The sequence below is a fragment of the Cibotium barometz genome, chromosome 18, assembly GCF_041138505.1.
Source record: "Cibotium barometz isolate CiBa-2024 chromosome 18, ASM4113850v1, whole genome shotgun sequence".
NCBI lineage: Eukaryota > Viridiplantae > Streptophyta > Polypodiopsida > Cyatheales > Cibotiaceae > Cibotium > Cibotium barometz.
In genome coordinates, this window is record NC_141063.1 from 17,649,820 (window position 1) to 17,668,041 (window position 18,222).

General features: G+C 38.6%; 1 protein-coding gene across 1 annotated transcript; it reads right to left on the bottom strand.

The window, feature by feature from the left end:
• Positions 1-598: 598 nt before the first annotated feature.
• LOC147629013 (uncharacterized) lies at positions 599-3,170 on the bottom strand. The gene is made up of 2 exons (XM_086812217.1): positions 1,955-3,170; positions 599-1,826 (listed from the first exon to the last, which is right to left on the bottom strand). The coding sequence occupies exon 2, from the start codon at positions 1,679-1,681 to the stop codon at positions 890-892; it is 792 nt and encodes a 263-aa protein (XP_086668343.1). The 5' UTR covers positions 1,682-1,826; positions 1,955-3,170; the 3' UTR covers positions 599-889.
• Positions 3,171-18,222: the final 15,052 nt, after the last annotated feature.

An 18,222-nucleotide genomic window follows, 5' to 3' on the forward strand; every position in this document is an offset into this window, starting at 1 on the left:
CTAACTTTCAAAATGGGGGAGACGCACAAATTTTACGCCTTTTTATGTTCATAGCAAGCTGAGTTTAGCAAGTCCCATATAGCTTAAATGCCATGCGCAAAGCAAAACTTGGCAATCAGAACCGTATCTCATTCAGACTTCGTCTATGCTAAACAAACTCAATTTTTCAATCAGTGTGTCACATGCTACCAGTAAGGAACTTAATTGAATAGGATCACATGTTCCTTAATTGAATAGGATCACATTTGAATTTAAAAATGTCCAACCATCTTGTACAATGAAAAGGCGAATGTGGAACTCCGAACAATGTATACATTTGCACTTCAGACATGGTATAATGATCGTCACTTAAAACATTAAGAAAGCATATCCATATTTCGCAGTAAGAGGGCATTATGTGCCACAATGGTCGCATTTGCAGCTGGCATACAGAAGACATAGGGACTTAAGGAGAAAAAGAGAAGGCAATTAATGCACAATGGCGACAATTACAATTCAGATTGGGTGAGAGCTTCCCCTCAAATTTAAGATTTTGCATCGTGATAACATGATCAGTTTCAACAATGGAAGGCAGTAGGTGTAGAATGGCAATCTGAGATAGCAAATGTAGCTTTACTTCCCAACACTGAAAAACATTAGAGAAAGAGAAAGATAACAAGCTTTTTAAAAAAAACAAACAAACAAACAAAAGAAAAAAGCGGAGCCGCTTTGGTGGGCATCACATAGGTAAAAGTTAGGGAAAGACTAATATGGGAGGGGCCTAACACACCACAAGCAAGCAAGCAATTATTCCGAGGAGGGGAGGGGAGGGGAGGGGAGGGGAGGGGAGGGGAGGGGAGGGGCGGGGCGGGGCGGGGCGGGGCTCGGCTCGGCTCGGCTCGGCTCGAGCTCAATCCACGAAGCCGGTGCGTCTCCAAACTGCGTTGCGGACTCTACGAAGGTCCCTGCCTTTAAGCGTTCTCCCAGTGCCTTGGAAAACAGAGAAGGTCGTCGACTGGCTTCGTGCGTACTCCCGCGCCACAATCTCATGCGGTGGTAGCCTCTCTTCCTCCTCCCAGCCATCTCCATCCTTGCCCTTCTCTTCCCCTCCTGCTTTCCCTGACTCACACTTCGCCCACACGGGGACAGACACAGGCGCCGACTGCGGCACTCGCCCTCTTGCCGTCCCTTCTTCATGCCCTTCCCACCCATTACTGCTGAAACCCCCTCCTCCGTTCCCATACTGCGGTATGTTCACCTTCCCTGTCGGAAACCCTGGCGCCCTCCCCCCGTTCTTCCCTCCCCCACCATACCCATTCTGAGCAGGCTCTAGTGACGCCAATCCTATCCCGCCCTGATCTTTCTTATGGCCTGCAGCTTGTATCTCCATGCTCAACCATGACCTCCGGCTATTTGTGACACCTTTTGAAGAGACATTCTTCTCTTTGATCTGCTGCGAAGGGTATGTATCTTTCCTCTGATGATGATCCCAGCCTGGGGTCTCCTCTTCGCCCCAGATGTCCTCCTCCCTCAGCTCATTAAGGTCATCCGAGCCAATCTCTGCCACAGATTCAGAACCAAACAGCAGGCTATGGGTGAAGTTCGATCCACGCCACGTTCGATTCTCTAGTCTCCCCGCTTTCCCAAAGCCGTTGGAGTGCCGCACCATTTCTTCGGAGCTCACGGGTGCTACTCGAGACATGGCCTCACAAGGTTACGACTGAACCCCGACGGTTATGTGTCATACACGGATTCGGACACACCACAGGCTTGCTCTTTGACTTCTTCCAAATCTCTGTTGGTTGAAACCCGACGGTTTTGGGTCGTTAAGGGATCTTTCCAACTCTCTGAACAAACAAGACAGAGCGACGTCAAGACTCACTCCATCAACAAACCAAATCCTACCAACATAAACACCCAAACTCTGCAGCAATGGGCATCCGTGCAGGATCTAAAGCTTAGAAGAAGATTTTACCTTGTATGTAAACTCAGTACCCTGTCGCCTTGGATAACGTCTAGCTCGTCAGGTGATGCATTTTCAGGGTCTTGAATACGACAAAGGGCAGGCAGTAGAGCTTTCTCCAACACATCGCGCGGAGGGAAACCGCTCCGGCCAAGTTGCTGGCCGCGCGGGGGCCAGTCTGACCCTCTCCACACAATGCGAACATGTAATGCTCTTCAATTGCCCGAAGGCGAAAAAGCAGGGCACGGGATCAAAATGCAGAGTGGAATGAGGAGGAAGAGGGAGAGCACTTGACTACCGCAGGCTGCAGAGAGGAGAGCAGCTGTGGTGGCAGAACAAGGTTGTGAATAAGATGAGAGACTCAAGCCATAGCTACCAGGCGAGCTCTAGGGAAGAGGCAAAGATGCTGGGCTGGGTTTCGTCGAACGCTTGCTGTAGCCAGAGGAAGAGAGAACAGAAGCTTTAAAGAGGTGAAGAGGTGAAGCGCAAACACTAGGCCGTAGCTAAGAGAGCTTCAAGACATCGGAGTAACGTAGCCATGCGGGTAGAGTCTCGACCTTCCTTCACGCCAGGGCAGGCGACCACGAGAGGAGAGAAGCTACAGAGGAGAACCCTGGCCTGCAGCTAGAGCTTTTCAGATATGGTTTGAGACCACTTGCTCTTGTACTGCAGAGCAGGTGACGAGCACATTTCAATTTCATTTCATTTAACCCGCATCTGCATTTCAGTTGCAGTTGACGTTTCAATTCCAATTTGAGTTTCGTTCCTCTACCGTCCGATCACAACTGGCACACGGCCCCGATCCCCCGCGAGGCCCCCGAGGCTATGATTAACCCCTTCCCTGGGCTCCATTTGTGCACGTCACCTCACTTTATCACGCCACGTCACCCTCCCAGTGGCCCCAGCACGTGACTGCCCGCGCACGCTCGCCCTCTTTTCCACGCGGCCCCCTATCATTCGTTTCATTGCAATCAGTGAATGCATTTAGCCTATTTAGCTGGCCCTTCCTTGTCAGGTGTTTGCCGACACGTCGGCCCATCTCGAAGATTTAAAATAATTTTAACCCAAGCAAAAATTAGGCTAATCAACTCATATCTCAATCAGTGTGTCACCAAAAAAAAACAAAAAAAAAACACCCAAAACCGTCTGGACATAATAACGTGAAAAAGCCTTCCCTTGAAAAAACTATACTATGCCTTTCAAAACCTTTAAACATGCAAATTGAGACATTTAAACATTGAGCCTACATGGATGCTCATTTCACATCACATCTACAAAAAAAACATTTTTTCCCTAGCCAGTGAAAAAAAGGACAATAGGGAGAATCCTTTCACTAGCCGGGTTTACAACCGCAAATGATAGCTTTTCTTCAAGAGTAGGTCAAAGTTTAGTAAAAGGACAATAGGCTTCCTTAATGAGAATCCTTTCAATAGCCGGTTTTACAACCAAAAATGATAAGTTTTCTTCAAGAGTAGGTCAAAGTTTAGTCGGTTTTTTTGAATTTCGGCAAATGCAAAATACATTGAATGCAGGGGTTTCTTTGAGCATTAGACTCCTCACTTATTTTGTCGAGCCGCGACGCATTAGACTCCTCACTTATTGTCCAGTGAAAAAAAGGACAATAGGCTTCCTTAATGAGAATCCTTTTACTAGTCGGTTTTACAACAAAAAATGATAGCTTTTCTTCAAGAGTAGTAGTCGATTTTTTTGAAAACACATTAAATACAGGGGTTTTTTTTAAAAAACACATTAAATGCAGGGTTTTTTTTTTCAAAGGTACAGGAAATTTTAGAAACATACACACACCCAGCCTCCGTGAGGTGGAGGCGGCCCTGCCGGGATGAGGGCTGGCGAACCCATCGTACATGCTATAATCAACCCATCAAGGGTAGGTACCTAACGAGGCCCCCAAGACTTGAACACAAGACCTTAGGAGTAGAGACCAACGCTCTACCAGATGAGCTAGCACTCGTTGGTAATGCAGGGGTTTTTGGAGCATTAGACTCCTCACTTATTGTCGAGCCGCAACGCATTAGACTCCTCACTTATATTGTCGAGCGCCAAGCCATTAATTTCTTAGACATGACTATACGAGCACTTCAAGAATTAGCCAACCCCAGGTCCCAATCTCCAACCCCTATCCTCACTCTGGTAAACCTCAAGAACCTTATACACCTTTCCAACATCAATTGGAAAAAAAATGCCAGTAAAAAAAATTACACCCCTAGAATTTGCAATTTGTTATAACCCATCTCTTTTTTATTTTCCAAGGTTTATTCTCAAAATTTTCCATTCACCTGACGTCAAACCTTGGCTTTCCATGACATTGATTCCCAATCCTATCCATTTATCTATTTTTGTTTTGTTTTCTTGAATAAATAATAATAACTATATGCCCTACTCAACCCTCATAATTCATTCCACCTATATTCTATTTAACTCTCGACACGTTACATACAAGCCCCACAAATCATCCTATGTGCTTATGCCACCTATCTCAATTGATTAACCTACATGAACGTTCATGAATGGGACTTGGAAGCACGCATTTGGAACCTTATAGAGCAACTCCATCTCAAAGCATTTAGTTTACCTAGATGTGATGTTGTGCATTTCACCTTGCTTGCTTATGTCCACTCTCACTTGCTTCCACCCCTCCAAAGTGCTTCCCTTTACCTTTCTTGAACTCCCAATCAACCAATCATACAATCTGAAGGGCAATTGAACCCGTTGTTGTCATCTCACAACTCCAAAAAGTCCCACTCAAAAGTACCTCCATAACAAAGCTTCTTCATTCACTTTCAAAAGTAATGTATAGGTACATTGTCTTAGCTCGTATAAAAAGGACATCAGCTAAAAGGACCTCATGCTTTGGTGAATCATGTTGACAATAGCACCCCATAACATGTCCACCTCTCTCATGTGTCCTCTACGTTACCATTCACTATGGTTCTTCTTTATACGAATGAATAACCTCTCTATGCTCATCTTTTTCATCAAGGTTTTGAAAAGGGTACACCAAATACGTGGCTCAAGGGGCACCAGTAGGGGCACCGATAATTGATCCAAGTATGATATTACAACTTCACTTGTATTTTCATGACTATCTTGGGTGATCTTTGAAGTAAACCTGATTATCACTACTTTTACTGAAAATTAAAATAGAGCAACATGGTAACCTTGACAAGTTAAACTTGGAAATGAAATGAACAAATTCATGAAGTTGTAGTGCTGGCATAAGTAGAACTAAAGATATAGAGCTCACATTTTTGTATGACTACTCATTTACATAAATTAGCATGTGTGTGTGCATGGGTGCACACACACACACACATGCACATGTGTGTGCGCATGTATTTCTTTTTAGGGTATTCTTTCTAAGGACGTAATGTAAGCTAGATAACCAATTTATTTATCTAAAGTGGTACATTCGTGCAACAAAGTTTAACATTATAATATTGAGAAATGTGTGGTGCAAGATTCAATGCTATTTACCTTATACAACTAATATTGAGAAATGTGTGGTGCAAGAATCAATGCACTTTACTTTAGTACTCCCCCATGCTTTCCTCCTTTGCTCACCACTTCTTGCTGGTTTAAAAACCATAAAATCATAACATCTTTCTATTAGACTTGGCAACTCTTTATTTGTACACCATAAATATGATATATTTTTTATCAACCAAATCAATTGCATATTATTTTCGCATTTATTCTTTCATGGCATTTTATTGTAAAGATATTGACATGCCAAATTAGTGATGGGTCACATAGTAAAATAAGGGACATCTTGTATGCGTTCCACTCTAAAAAAGAGAAGGCTTCATTTTTTGGTTGATTGGATTTATTTGTCTTAGTCTTTAAAAGGAAATGATAATGTAGATTATAGAATTTTCTATCATTTATATTGCAATAGCTTTCCTTCTTTTGTAACAATAATCTTGGTAACTATCATTTATATTTTGGTAACTTTTCTTGTTTTATAATAGTAATCATAATAGTTTAAAGTGTAATTTCATTATAACATTTTAGAGTTGTGCCTTCTCACTTAAGTAAGAACATCCCCATATCACTTGCATGTAAAAGGTAATAAAAAATAGGTATATATACATAGCTTTATGAATGAATATACAATTTCATGTATTTTGAGATGAATATTTAACACCCCTTCTATAAGTCTGTAAATGGTGCACCTCATGTAAATATAAAGGCTATAAGTAAGTGGTCTCCTACTAGGTGATATCATACAATTTCTTTTGTGATGCCTAAGGCCTTCTACAAGTAGCGATAAACTACACACTAATGGTGAAAAACTACAAGATTAAAGTTTCCATGCTTTGAAAATTTTGGGACTCCCCAAAATTACCCAATCCTAGTAGGAAAGGATTGGGACTCTCTAATCCTTTCCTACTAAATATTCTATCGAAGTAGTTTAAAGCCCATAATCTTCCTTCACTTGGAAAGTTTCTAAATTCAAAAATGTAAGGAAATATTTCTTGTAATAGTATGTCCCCTACCAATCATCCATGCTTTTGGTGTATTTCATTGTTAACTAAAATAGGAATATGTCACATTATTAAATGTTGTCATGTTAAACTAACAATATGTCACATAGTGGGAAATTTCAAAGTAATGAACACTCAAATTTCAATGTTCTTAAATTTGTAAAGACTTCAAATGCCTCATTGTAATCATTTTATCCACTTTACTTGAAGATTACAACTACATCAATCTCAAGTTTTAATGTTCTTAAATTTTTATAGACTTCACATGCCCTGTTGTGAAATATTTTCTCAAAATATCAATCTCAATATCTCATTATTTGCTAATTTAAGATCCCCATTTCCTCTGTGTGTGTGTGTGTGTGTGTGTGTGTGAGAGAGAGAGAGAGAGAGAGAGAGAGAGAGAGAGAGAGAGAGAGAGAGAGAGAGAGAGAGAGAGAGAGAGAGTGCCCTGTTGTGAAATATTTTCTCAAAATATCAATCTCAATATCTCATTATTTGCTAATTTAAGATCCCCATTTCCTCTGTGTGTGTGTGTGTGTGTGTGTGTGTGTGTGTGTGTGTGAGAGAGAGAGAGAGAGAGAGAGAGAGAGAGAGAGAGAGAGAGAGAGAGATATTTGATTCTTTATGTGTAACATTTCTATTTTAACTTTCAACTATATGTAAATCCTAAAAAAGTTTAATTTTTACTCAAGGACCTTTGACTCCCATGCAATTTTATTATACATAGTGGGTTTTAAGCACATTGTTTTCCCAAGAAGAAAGAACTATGCAAGGATAGATTCACAAAATCTACCAATCAAAAGTTATGTTTCACTTTTTATCTCATCATGTGACCAAGATAGTAATCTCTTATATTTTTGAAGTTATTGTGGGAGAAAATATATAATAAAAATCCAAAATTGATAAAATGGTACATGAGTAATTCTTTCAATGTGTATAGCTTTATTCTAGCCTTGAAATGTTTTCCTTATATAAGTAGCGCTATGCTTTGTAATACCTAATATTAAAAAAATGTGTGGTGCAAGATTCAATATGTTCTTTACCTTGGTATTCCCCCATGCTTTCCTTCTTTGCTCTCACACCAGTCCTCCTTATTGGTTTGGAAACCATAAAATCAGAACATTTTCCTATAAGACTTGGCAAATCTTTATTTCTAAGACATAAATATGATAGGATTTCATCAATTAAATCAATTTCAAAGTATTTTTGCATAGCATTTCATTGTAAAGATATTGGCATGCTTAACTAGTGTGTGATAGGTAACATAGTGCAATATTGTTAAATAATGAACATCTTATATGTAATACCACCTCTAATAATGAACGCCATCTTGCTAATGACCATCTTGTTGATATAATCCACCCTCAAAAAGAGGAGGCTCTGCTTCTTGTTTAATTGTGTGATCAAGATAAAGATTGATTTATCATTATGTCTTTGGTATTTTATTTTTTTAGTCTTAAAAGGAGATGAGAATGTAGGTGATATAATTTCCTACCATTTATAGCTTGGTAACTTTCCTACTTTTATAAGAGTAATCTTAGTAACTCACTTATATCTTGATAACTTTCCTACTTTGATAAGAGTAATCTTAGTAACTATCATTTATATCTTGGGAACTTTCCTTCTTTTATAATAGTAATCATAATACTTTAGAGTGCAATTTCATAATAACATTTTAGTGTTGTGCCTTTTACCTAGGCCCTCACTTAAGAAAGCACCCATATCACTTGCATGTAAAGGGTAATAAAAAGTAGCTATATATATACATAATTTTTATATCCCTTTCACGTATGTGTACATATTTTTGAGATGAATATTTAGCACCCCTCCTACAAGTCTAATACATAAGAGCCTAATAAATAGTGTACCTAATGTAAATATAAAGGCTATAAGTAGATGTCATTAAAAACCTTGTCTCTTGTGCACTTCGGCACTTGATTGATATCATACAATTTCTTTAGTAATGCCTTGGGGCCTTCTACAAGTAGTGATAAGCTACACACTAATTAATAGTGAAAACTACATGACTCAAGATTCAATGCTCTTAAACTTTTAGGACTTCCCAATTCTTTCCTAAAAACTACTCTATCCAAGTAGTTTAAAATATTATATCTAAGTAGCTTAAAACCCAGAATCTTTCTTCACTTCGCAAGTTACTAGTTTCAAGCATAAGCATGATATCATAAAAAATGTAAGGCAATGTTTCTTCTAACAGTATGTCCACCACCACACTAATTCTTTTGGTGCAATTATTGTTAAATGTTGACACATTAAACTAACAATATGTCATATAGTGAGAAATTTTAAAGTAATGAACACACAAAATTCAATGTTCTTAATTTTGTAAAGACTTCAAATGCCTTGTTGTAAACATTTTATCCACTTTCCTTTAAGATTAAAGCTACATCAATCTCAAGTTTCAATGTTCTTAAATTTTTATAGACTTCAAATGCCTTGGTGTGAATTTTATCCACTTCCCTTGGGAATTGAAGTGCATCATCAATCTCAATATCTCATTATTTGGCAATTAAAAATCCCCAAGTTATATGCTTTGTAGATGTGACAAAAGCTTGAATTTTGGATTTGAAAAGTAATATTTTTATAATAATTATTGGACCAGAAGGTAAGTTGTTCCTGTTTTATTCATACTTGGGAATCATCCATGCATTACATAACCTTAATTGACATTCATTGTAAATGAAAAAAATCCGTAAACAAGGTTGCATACAATTGATTTATTAGAATTATATCTTTTATACAAAGGCATGATCCATACATTATTTTTTAGTTTCAAGTGTTTAAATTTTAAAAAGAAAATGCAATAATGATTTTATAAGAAACATTATCATATGCTTATTTGTTTTGAAACCCTTATCATAAATGTAATAATGATTTTATAAGAAACATTATCATATGCTTATTTGTTTTGAAACCCTTATCATAAATGTAACAACAAACGCACGAAGCATGTCTTCTAACACTTGGTTGACTCTTTCTGTCTGACCATCAGATTGATAATCAGTCGTACTCATACTCAGAGTAATGTCCAAATTTTTGAAGACTTCCCTCCAAAAGTGACTCTCAAACTTCCTATTTCCATGAAAGACTATACTTGCGGGGCGGGCAAGCTATATAGTTTGTAGAGATGTTTGATGAACAACCTAGCTGACTCAGGTGTTTTCACCATCTTTTTAGTAGGTATAAACTTGACCATCTTGGTCAATTGGTCAATCACTACTCAAATTGAATCATTCCTCGATTTTATTCTAGGTAACACCAGTGATGAAATCCATGGAAATACTTTCCCATTTCCCTTTGGGAATATCCAATGGATGCAGCAAACCTCCAACCTTGAGGCACTCATGTTTATTGACATGACACTTCTTGCATTTGAGCACGAAGTCCTGGATGTCCTTAAACAAAATAGACGTATAAATTTGTATTTTGACTAGTGCATACATCTTTTGTATTATGGGATGACCAGCACTCGGACTATGGCATGACTTTCTTGCGCTTGAAAATCACCAATAGAGCTGGTACGCAAACTCTACCTTTGTAGTGCAGGTACTCATCATCGCCAATGGAATAGTGTCTATACTTTTCCCCCGATGAAGTTTATTACCCCCAAGTGAACTAGTGTCAAATGGTTGTGAAGGGTCCACCCCCGAGCTCTTCATCTCGGTACATAACCCAAGAGACTCGTCTAGTCACTTTGGACTAGCCCTCGCTCCTCTTCCCAAAAGCCTTGACTAATCTCTCCGGACTAGTACTCCTTTCTGACGAGGGAGGTGGCTGCTGCCGTATATAAGTGCAACCGCGTACAACGTGCCATACCTTTGAAAAATATGAATCATGCTTACATAAACCACGTAGTGACTCCAAGAGTTCACTCTTGAAGGTGGTGAAACTCAACTTATTCATTGGCATGCAGCTTAGTGCATCTGCTACTACGTTAAATTTACCTCTTTGGTAACGGAGTGTAAGGTCAAACTTCTATAGGATTTTCACCCACCAGTGAGCTTTTTATATCCTTTAACTCACCCTGACTTGAAAGCCATTTGAGACTTTCATGATCCGCCCAGATCTCAAGCGTAACGCCATACAAATAATGTCGCCACTTTTTTAGAGCATGAATAATAGCAAGTAACTCTCACTCATAATCCAAGTAGTTACATTGGGCATGGTTAAGCTTCTTGCTTTCAAATGCAACAGGGTGTCCCCTTTGCAATAAAACCATCCCAATGGCCTCCCCACTAGCGTCTATCTCCAAAAGAAATGGTTTACTGGTGGTGATGTTCGTGATGACCACCTTGAGCTTATCAAAACTTCTTTGTTTGAGGATCCCCCCAATGAATAGTTTTATCCTTTGTCCTCAACTCATCGGTTAAGGGTACTGTAATCTTCGTGTATTCCTTTACTACGTATTATCAATAGAACCCTGACATACCTATAAAAATCTGCAGACAGTTCCTCAAGATTTCAAGGTTTAGACCATCTAACAATGGCATCCACCTTGTCAGGATCCATTCGTATACCATTTGCGGAGATAATATGGCCTAAGTAGTGGATCTCCTTAGGAATAAATTTGCACTTGGATTCCTTCCCAAAAGTAGCTTATTTTCCTTAAGGAGTTTGAACACTAAACGTAAATGTTGTAAGTGTTCTTCTTTCGACTTTCTATATATAAGTATGTTTTCAAGGAAAACTACTACGAATTTTCCCAAATATGGATGTAAAATCTTGTCCATCATTGGAGTATTCGTCAAGTTGAACGGCGTGACTAGGAACTCCTAATGTCCAAAACGAGTTCTAAACACGGTCTTGGGAACATCGTGTTCCCTAATCCTAACCTGATGATACCCTGATCTAAGAGTTGATCAAACAAATTGTCAATATGCAGGGCATTGAATACTTATTCTTAATCTCGTTATTTGATTAAGAGCATGATAGTTTACACATGTGAGTGCGTCAGTATTTTGAGCAAAAACATACGAGCGATATATTTCCAAACATACGAGCGATATATTACCAAGCGGGGTAAAATTTTTAATCTAAACTTTCACCTAGTTCTCCAAGAAACTTCCATGATTGAGCAGTATTTCCAAACTAGTTTTCTAATCAACTAACTATCCTAGGCTTGATGCTTTGTGAAATCTACGTTCCAATGAACCAGTAATCCTAGGCTTCATTCTTTGTGAAAACAAGCATTTTGCTATGGAGAAGACTAAATGAACCACTAGCTTCAAATTTTTCTTCCCATGCAAGAAACCCATACTATTGAATTTAGGTCACTAATGAGCAATCCACGAGCAATCCACAAAAGTGAATTTTCAAAACAAGTTGAAACCAATTTCCAATATAACAAATTGGTTTTTATATCCATGAAGCATCAAAAAGGTATCCAAATCACAACCACAAAAGCATGTTCTCTTGTATCAAAGCCATAGAGGAACGTGCCTTAGATATGTAGCATATGGTGTACGAACACATAGCAATTCAACAAACAAAACAACCACAAATTGGTTTTCAAAATCCATGAAGCATCATAAAGACGTCCAAATCACAACCATGAAACCATGTCCACTTGCAAGGAAGCCATAAAGAAACGTGCTTGGATAGGCAGTATATGGCACAAACACTAGGAGCTCAACAAGTGAAACAAAATGTTCTCAGATCTTCAAAACAAGTTTAGTCCAATTTTGAACACAACAAATTGGTTTTCATTAGCGACAAAGCACCCCAAAGGTGTCCAAATCACAACCGTAAAAGACAGCTTAATTGTAACAAAGCCATAGAAGAACTCACCATAGATACGTAGTATATGGCATATAGCCATAGAGTATGAGGTCACAAAAGTTAAAAAAGTCTCATAAATGCAGAAGAAATAGGCAAAAAATCCCACGTGCAAAATATCAAAAGGCCAAAAAAGTGAAGTCATGGCTCCACTAATCCTCTATGGCACTATCATCCACAAAAATTCCACGTGCAAAATATCAAAAGGCCAAAAAGTGAAGTCATGGTTCCACTAATCCTCTATAGCACTAACATCCATAAAAGGATTAGTGAAAATCTGCAACTATCCACCACCTTTGCTGATCATAGTGAGGGTCTCGTGCCATCCTGCGAGACGAGCAATCTGCTCATCATAATAAGGCAAAACACTTCATAGTCAACATTCTCACCAAAGAAAGTGCGATAAATAGTTTGATGATAAGTCACTATAGATGGAGACATCAACACAAGCACCCACCCCATGTCATCCATGACAGATGATGCTACCACCAAGGAAAACATAACATGATCCTCAGTAAAGGACATTCCATTGTGGAATATCCTCAAACCCAACAATAGAAGTTCCTACAAAACAACAAGTAATGCTAAGCATGTTTTTAAAGTACCTTCCCACACGTAGAACATTTTACCTTGAAGCATATACTGTCTCTTGACTCATTTTCAACTCCTCCTCAAATTCTACATTGATGTCTTGCCAATGATTGTCCCATGACTTCATAATGTCATCTGTGGCATCCTTTTAACTACCATTAGGTAATACTAGAGAAAGAATGAACACCCCTTGTATGGCTTGGAACCCTCATGTGCAAAAACTCTTTTTCAATTTTGACAAATCATGGCGGAGATCTCTTACACATGGATTTATAATACATCTGCATAATGGCACCAAAGGGACAGCAACACCTAGGTTGATAGTGACACTCTGCAAAAAATCATTTGTTTTTTTGCTTCACAACCACTTGAGGAATTACATCCATTTCATCTTCTACTTCATTGATTGGCAAGGCATCAATAGGATTAACCAGTATCAATGCAAGGGTATTTTCAACATTCTCACTTCCCTTAGTGCTCATAGTTTGTTCTTGACATGCCCTAGATGATGATCCAATGTTAGACCCTTTCTTCTTTTTTGGACTGAGCCTTGATGTTGTTACTTTTCTCTTCTTTGGCATCTCAACCTGCAAAAAAGAATACACAAGCAAAAAGGCACATGGTCAAATTCTCTACTAAAAGAAGATTCTCATCAAATACGCCCATGAAGAAGCTACCACATCATTCTCTTTTGTTGATGTGAAGAAGCTACCACATCATTCTTCTTGCCACTCATAAGATGGCATAGTCTCTAGGGGGTAGTTCGCGGTGAACTACCCCTAAACGTCTGCAAATGCTTTGGATTTGCTCCACTCTATTCTATGCTACCATTGCTTACATTCATAAGGTTGCCAATTTGCTATGGCTCTTCTGCTCATGTTGCCTTTGCTCCAAACGTGCAATCAAAACATTTCAACTCTAGTTTGTGCTTAGTGTTTGTAAAAAAGGCTTGTGTAGATGCTTTTGTTATTACAGCTTGCTGCCTAGTTGGTGCTTGGTTTGCTTATTACTATACTCTCTCCATGGCAATTCGGCTTCTCGTGACTATTGGTGATGTATATCATGTTATATCATGTGAAGGGATGACTATTACCACATCATAAGATGGCATCGTCTCTAGGGGTTAGTTTGGCGGTGAGAGAGAGAGAGTGGGAGGAGAGAGTGTGGGAGGAGAGAGTGTGCGTTTAGATTAGTGTATGTGCGGTGTGTACATGTGTGTGTGTGTGTGTGTGTGTGTGTGAGAGAGAGAGAGAGAGAGAGAGAGAGAGAGAGAGAGAGAGAGAGAGAGAGAGAGAGAGAGTATATGCATGCATGTGCATACATCTGCATCTGTGTAGAATGTGCTTGAGAGAGAGAGAGTGAGATGGGGCAGAGAGAGAGAGAGAGAGAGAGAGAGAGAGAGAGAGAGAGAGAGAGAGAGAGAGAGAGAGATGTAATGAGGGAGGGTGAAAAGAGAGAGAAAGAGAATAAAAAATATCTTTTAATAAATATAAATTAAATAGAAAACATATATGTATATGTGTGTATACATGTGTGTGTGTGTGTGTGTGTGTGTGTTTTTATTTACATTTATATATACATACATACATATGTATGTATATATACACATATTTAAGTTTGTGTGTGTGTGTGTGTGTGTGTGTTTAGATGTGTGTATGATATATCTATCTATATATTTAAAAGTGACCACAACTTATCACCCATCTCCGCACATTAAAATTTAATCAAAATTAATTAAATTATGTCGATGTTTGTATTTATGTTTTTAAATACATGTATATATGTATAAGTATATGTGTCTATGTATAGGTTTATGTATCTAAAACATAATATTGTATATACTATATATTTACATGTGTATGCGTGCGTGAGAGAGAGAGAGAGAGAGAGAGAGAGAGAGAGAGAGAGTGTGTAAGTGAGAGAGAGAGAGAGAGAGAGAGAGAGAGAGAGATTGAAAGAGAGAGAGAGAGAGAAAGAGAGCGCTTCTATGTGTGGGAGAGTGTAAGAAGAGAGAGGGAGTGTGTGCATGTGTGTGTGTGTGTATGTGTGTGTGTGTGTGTGTGAGAGAGAGAGAGAGAGAGAGAGAGAGAGAGAGAGAGCAGGTGTGTATATGTGTGTGCATGTGAGAAGAGAGAGAGAGAGAGAGTTTCAACATTTGAGAGTGTGTGTACGTGACAGAGAGAGGGAGAGGGTCATGTGCATGTGCATGTGTGTGTGTGTGTGAGAGAGAGAGAGAGAGAGAGAGAGAGAGAGATGGTTGTAGAGAGGAAATAGTTCTTTTCTGGAACCTTGGTCGGCCGCAGCAATGCGCGGGTTCAATACTAGTATAATATAATTTGCAGGTTTTTGGTTTTCTGTGAATGAAGCTAATTTTAGTTTTAGTTTATTCCAGAATAAAATAAAGATGGATTTTAATTCACGGAGAGAAAGCGGGAGATTAATTATAAATACAAGAAGAGACCATAAGGATATTCCTTATCGCATATCAACAAAGAAAGTGGTATATGAAAGTGCTAATAGTGCCCCTCTCTTCTTATATATGATGAGTAACCTCACCCGTCTTTGATGGATAAGAGCCTACCTCTCCTTGAACCTCCAAACTATATTCTGATCCTCCAAATTCTTACCATATTGCCACCTAGTAGTCCCTTGAAACTCTTCCTTTCTATATTATAGAAATCAAGATTTTCCAAAGGACTAAAGTGATTTCTTTTCACATATCTTCATTGCACCACTTGCCTAATCTCAATCAACATTCAAAACCACATCCCATTATTGCTTTTTTACATTGTAATGAAACTGCAAGTGGCATTTGATAATCTTCCACAAAGTGTAGGTGACTTTTGAAAGCTTCCAAACCAATGCTAAAAACATCTCCTTTACTAATTAATCAATTTTCTTTTTTCACTCTTTGTAGGCCCCTATATGGAAGGAATGGGTTCACATTATGCTCTCTTATATTCACAATACTGATTTGAGCAATACTATGAGAGAAATCAAGCTTTTATGAGGCTCCCATTCACAAGAGAAAAGAGATTTTGGGCTCTAAAACATGTAAAGACTTCATTCATGCAAACTAGCTAACACCATCAAGCTCAAAGCTGTTAACAAAATGGTACAAAATAGTAGAAAATTCCCATGACGGGCTTAAAAAATCAACGCTTGGGGGTAGTTCGCCGGCGAACTACCCCTCAGACCCTACTTGAGGGCTTGACAATTATTAATGAGAAAAGCTCATCGCTAAATGCCTTTGACTCCTTCTAGGGGATAGTTCACCGGCGAACTACCCCTCAGACCCTACTTGAGGGCTTGACAATTATTAATGAGAAAAGCTCATTGCTAAATGCCTTTGACTCCTTCTAGGGGGGTAGTTTGCCGGTGAACCCCCGATGGCGAGAATACCCACGCATACAAAGAGACCCTTTGAGACAAAGATCTACACTTACCACAGAGGAGAGGAGAGGGATATGTAAACTTACCATTGCAGATGATGTAGAACCCCTTCTTCTTTTTCCATGCTTCATCTCTCTACAAGCCACTTTTTAACACAGCTTCTCACTTTAGACCTTAGTCTCATATGCAAAACTAACTAGACCTATTGTTATTTGATATTAGTTGATAAATGACATGGATATACTGTATACTTTTTAAATAGCTCTTCAAAATTTTTGATTTCATATTACTTTATAATTTAAATTGATATCTTTTGTTGGTACTGCTGACTAATAGATACTAAATAGTTCATGACAGGTACAAAGTATTGAATATTGTACTAAACTTATTAAAGCTTGTTAAATTGTTCAAAGTGTTGGAATATTATATTTCATTGAATGTAGTATAAGTTTCTAGATATCTTGCACGAGCGTGACATGCAGTATAAATCTCATGTAATAGAATTGCAGTTTCTTGATAAATATCTTAGTAAAACGTATATTAGATAATAAGTTTTCCATGAAAGATATTTTATTAAAAAAGTTTATTGATATTGGATATATGTTTAAAATCATTTCTGAGATAATTTGCTTAACTATTTTATAAGTAAAATAGTTTGATCAAATTCTTAACTTGCTTTTTTAAGAATACTTTTTATTAAATGCGTGAGTAATGTTATTGATGCCATATCTTTGCCACCATCATTACCATTAAACTACAAAATAATTTGATAGATTCCACATCATTGCAGTTATTATCAATAATTCATGACTCATAACTATTTATGATTAAACCTTTTTGTTGGAAGTTTTGGCTGGAATTTCTATCTTTACTATAGAGCATGGTGCTGTGGAGGTGTCTACTAAAGAGTTGGCTGCTTTTTTTTTCCTACAATGAGCAAATAGTTTCTGTGCATCAGTTAGTTGGGGGGAAACAAGATGGATTGTCATATGAACTTCCTGAAAAGATGCAGGGGAGAAGAGAGCTTGAGCTCTTGCAAGCACACACACACTCACAAAACTCTAAAAGAGAACACACAAGGTGAGAGGCTGAAAACTAAATGATCGATGGGCTAGTGCTAAGCTCTCTACATTGATAGCATTTCTAGTCCGTGGTTGAGGCTGGCTAAAAAACGATTGCTCCACACCAACTAGTAAAGAGTCACACAAGACCTTCAGTCGGCCCAGCTTCTGGACCTATTCAAAATCATCAGGAGATCCATTTCGGACCTGCAACCCAAGGGTAAGGTGCTAACATGGAAATATCGGCCTTAGCAAGAATGTACATATTCCTCACTCCTTTACAAATTATCTAACCTCAATCAACCAACATTGAGTGTTCACTGAGTTACCCATCATCCAAGGTGCTCAACCTAGGCTATTCCTCATGATGGGGGCCTTACAAACATGAGCTAGCAAGAAACCAGGCATAACATACGAAAGGTAAGCATTGATTTCAAATTCTCCCTCTTGATGTGTGAATTAACTCAAGGATTTCTGCCCACTCTGTTGCCTTTTGCAACCAACCTACACTTGTCTTTAAAGTCTTCAACATATAACAAACCATCAGGGTTAAACCGAACTTGCAAACCCTGCTCAATCATCTGGCCAACTGAAACCAGATTCTTTGTTATGTTCGGAACATGAAGTATATGTGCAAGGTACTTCACTTTGCCATCCTGCATAGACAATGGCACATCTCCAACATGGGAGCAGTGTCATCCCCTGTTTCCATAAAACCTGGTCTTTCAAGGTTTTTCATCTCCTTGAACCACTCCCCATGACTTCTCATGTGGTTCGAAGCACCTGAATCAACGTGCCATACATTATCTTTATGTGCTGCTTCAACATTTTCAGACACGGCATTAACGACATGCTGCATAACAAACAACCTTTCATTATCCTCATTGTTTCTGCTCGAGGATGCGTAGTTGTTTTGCTGCAATTTCCCATTTTGCAT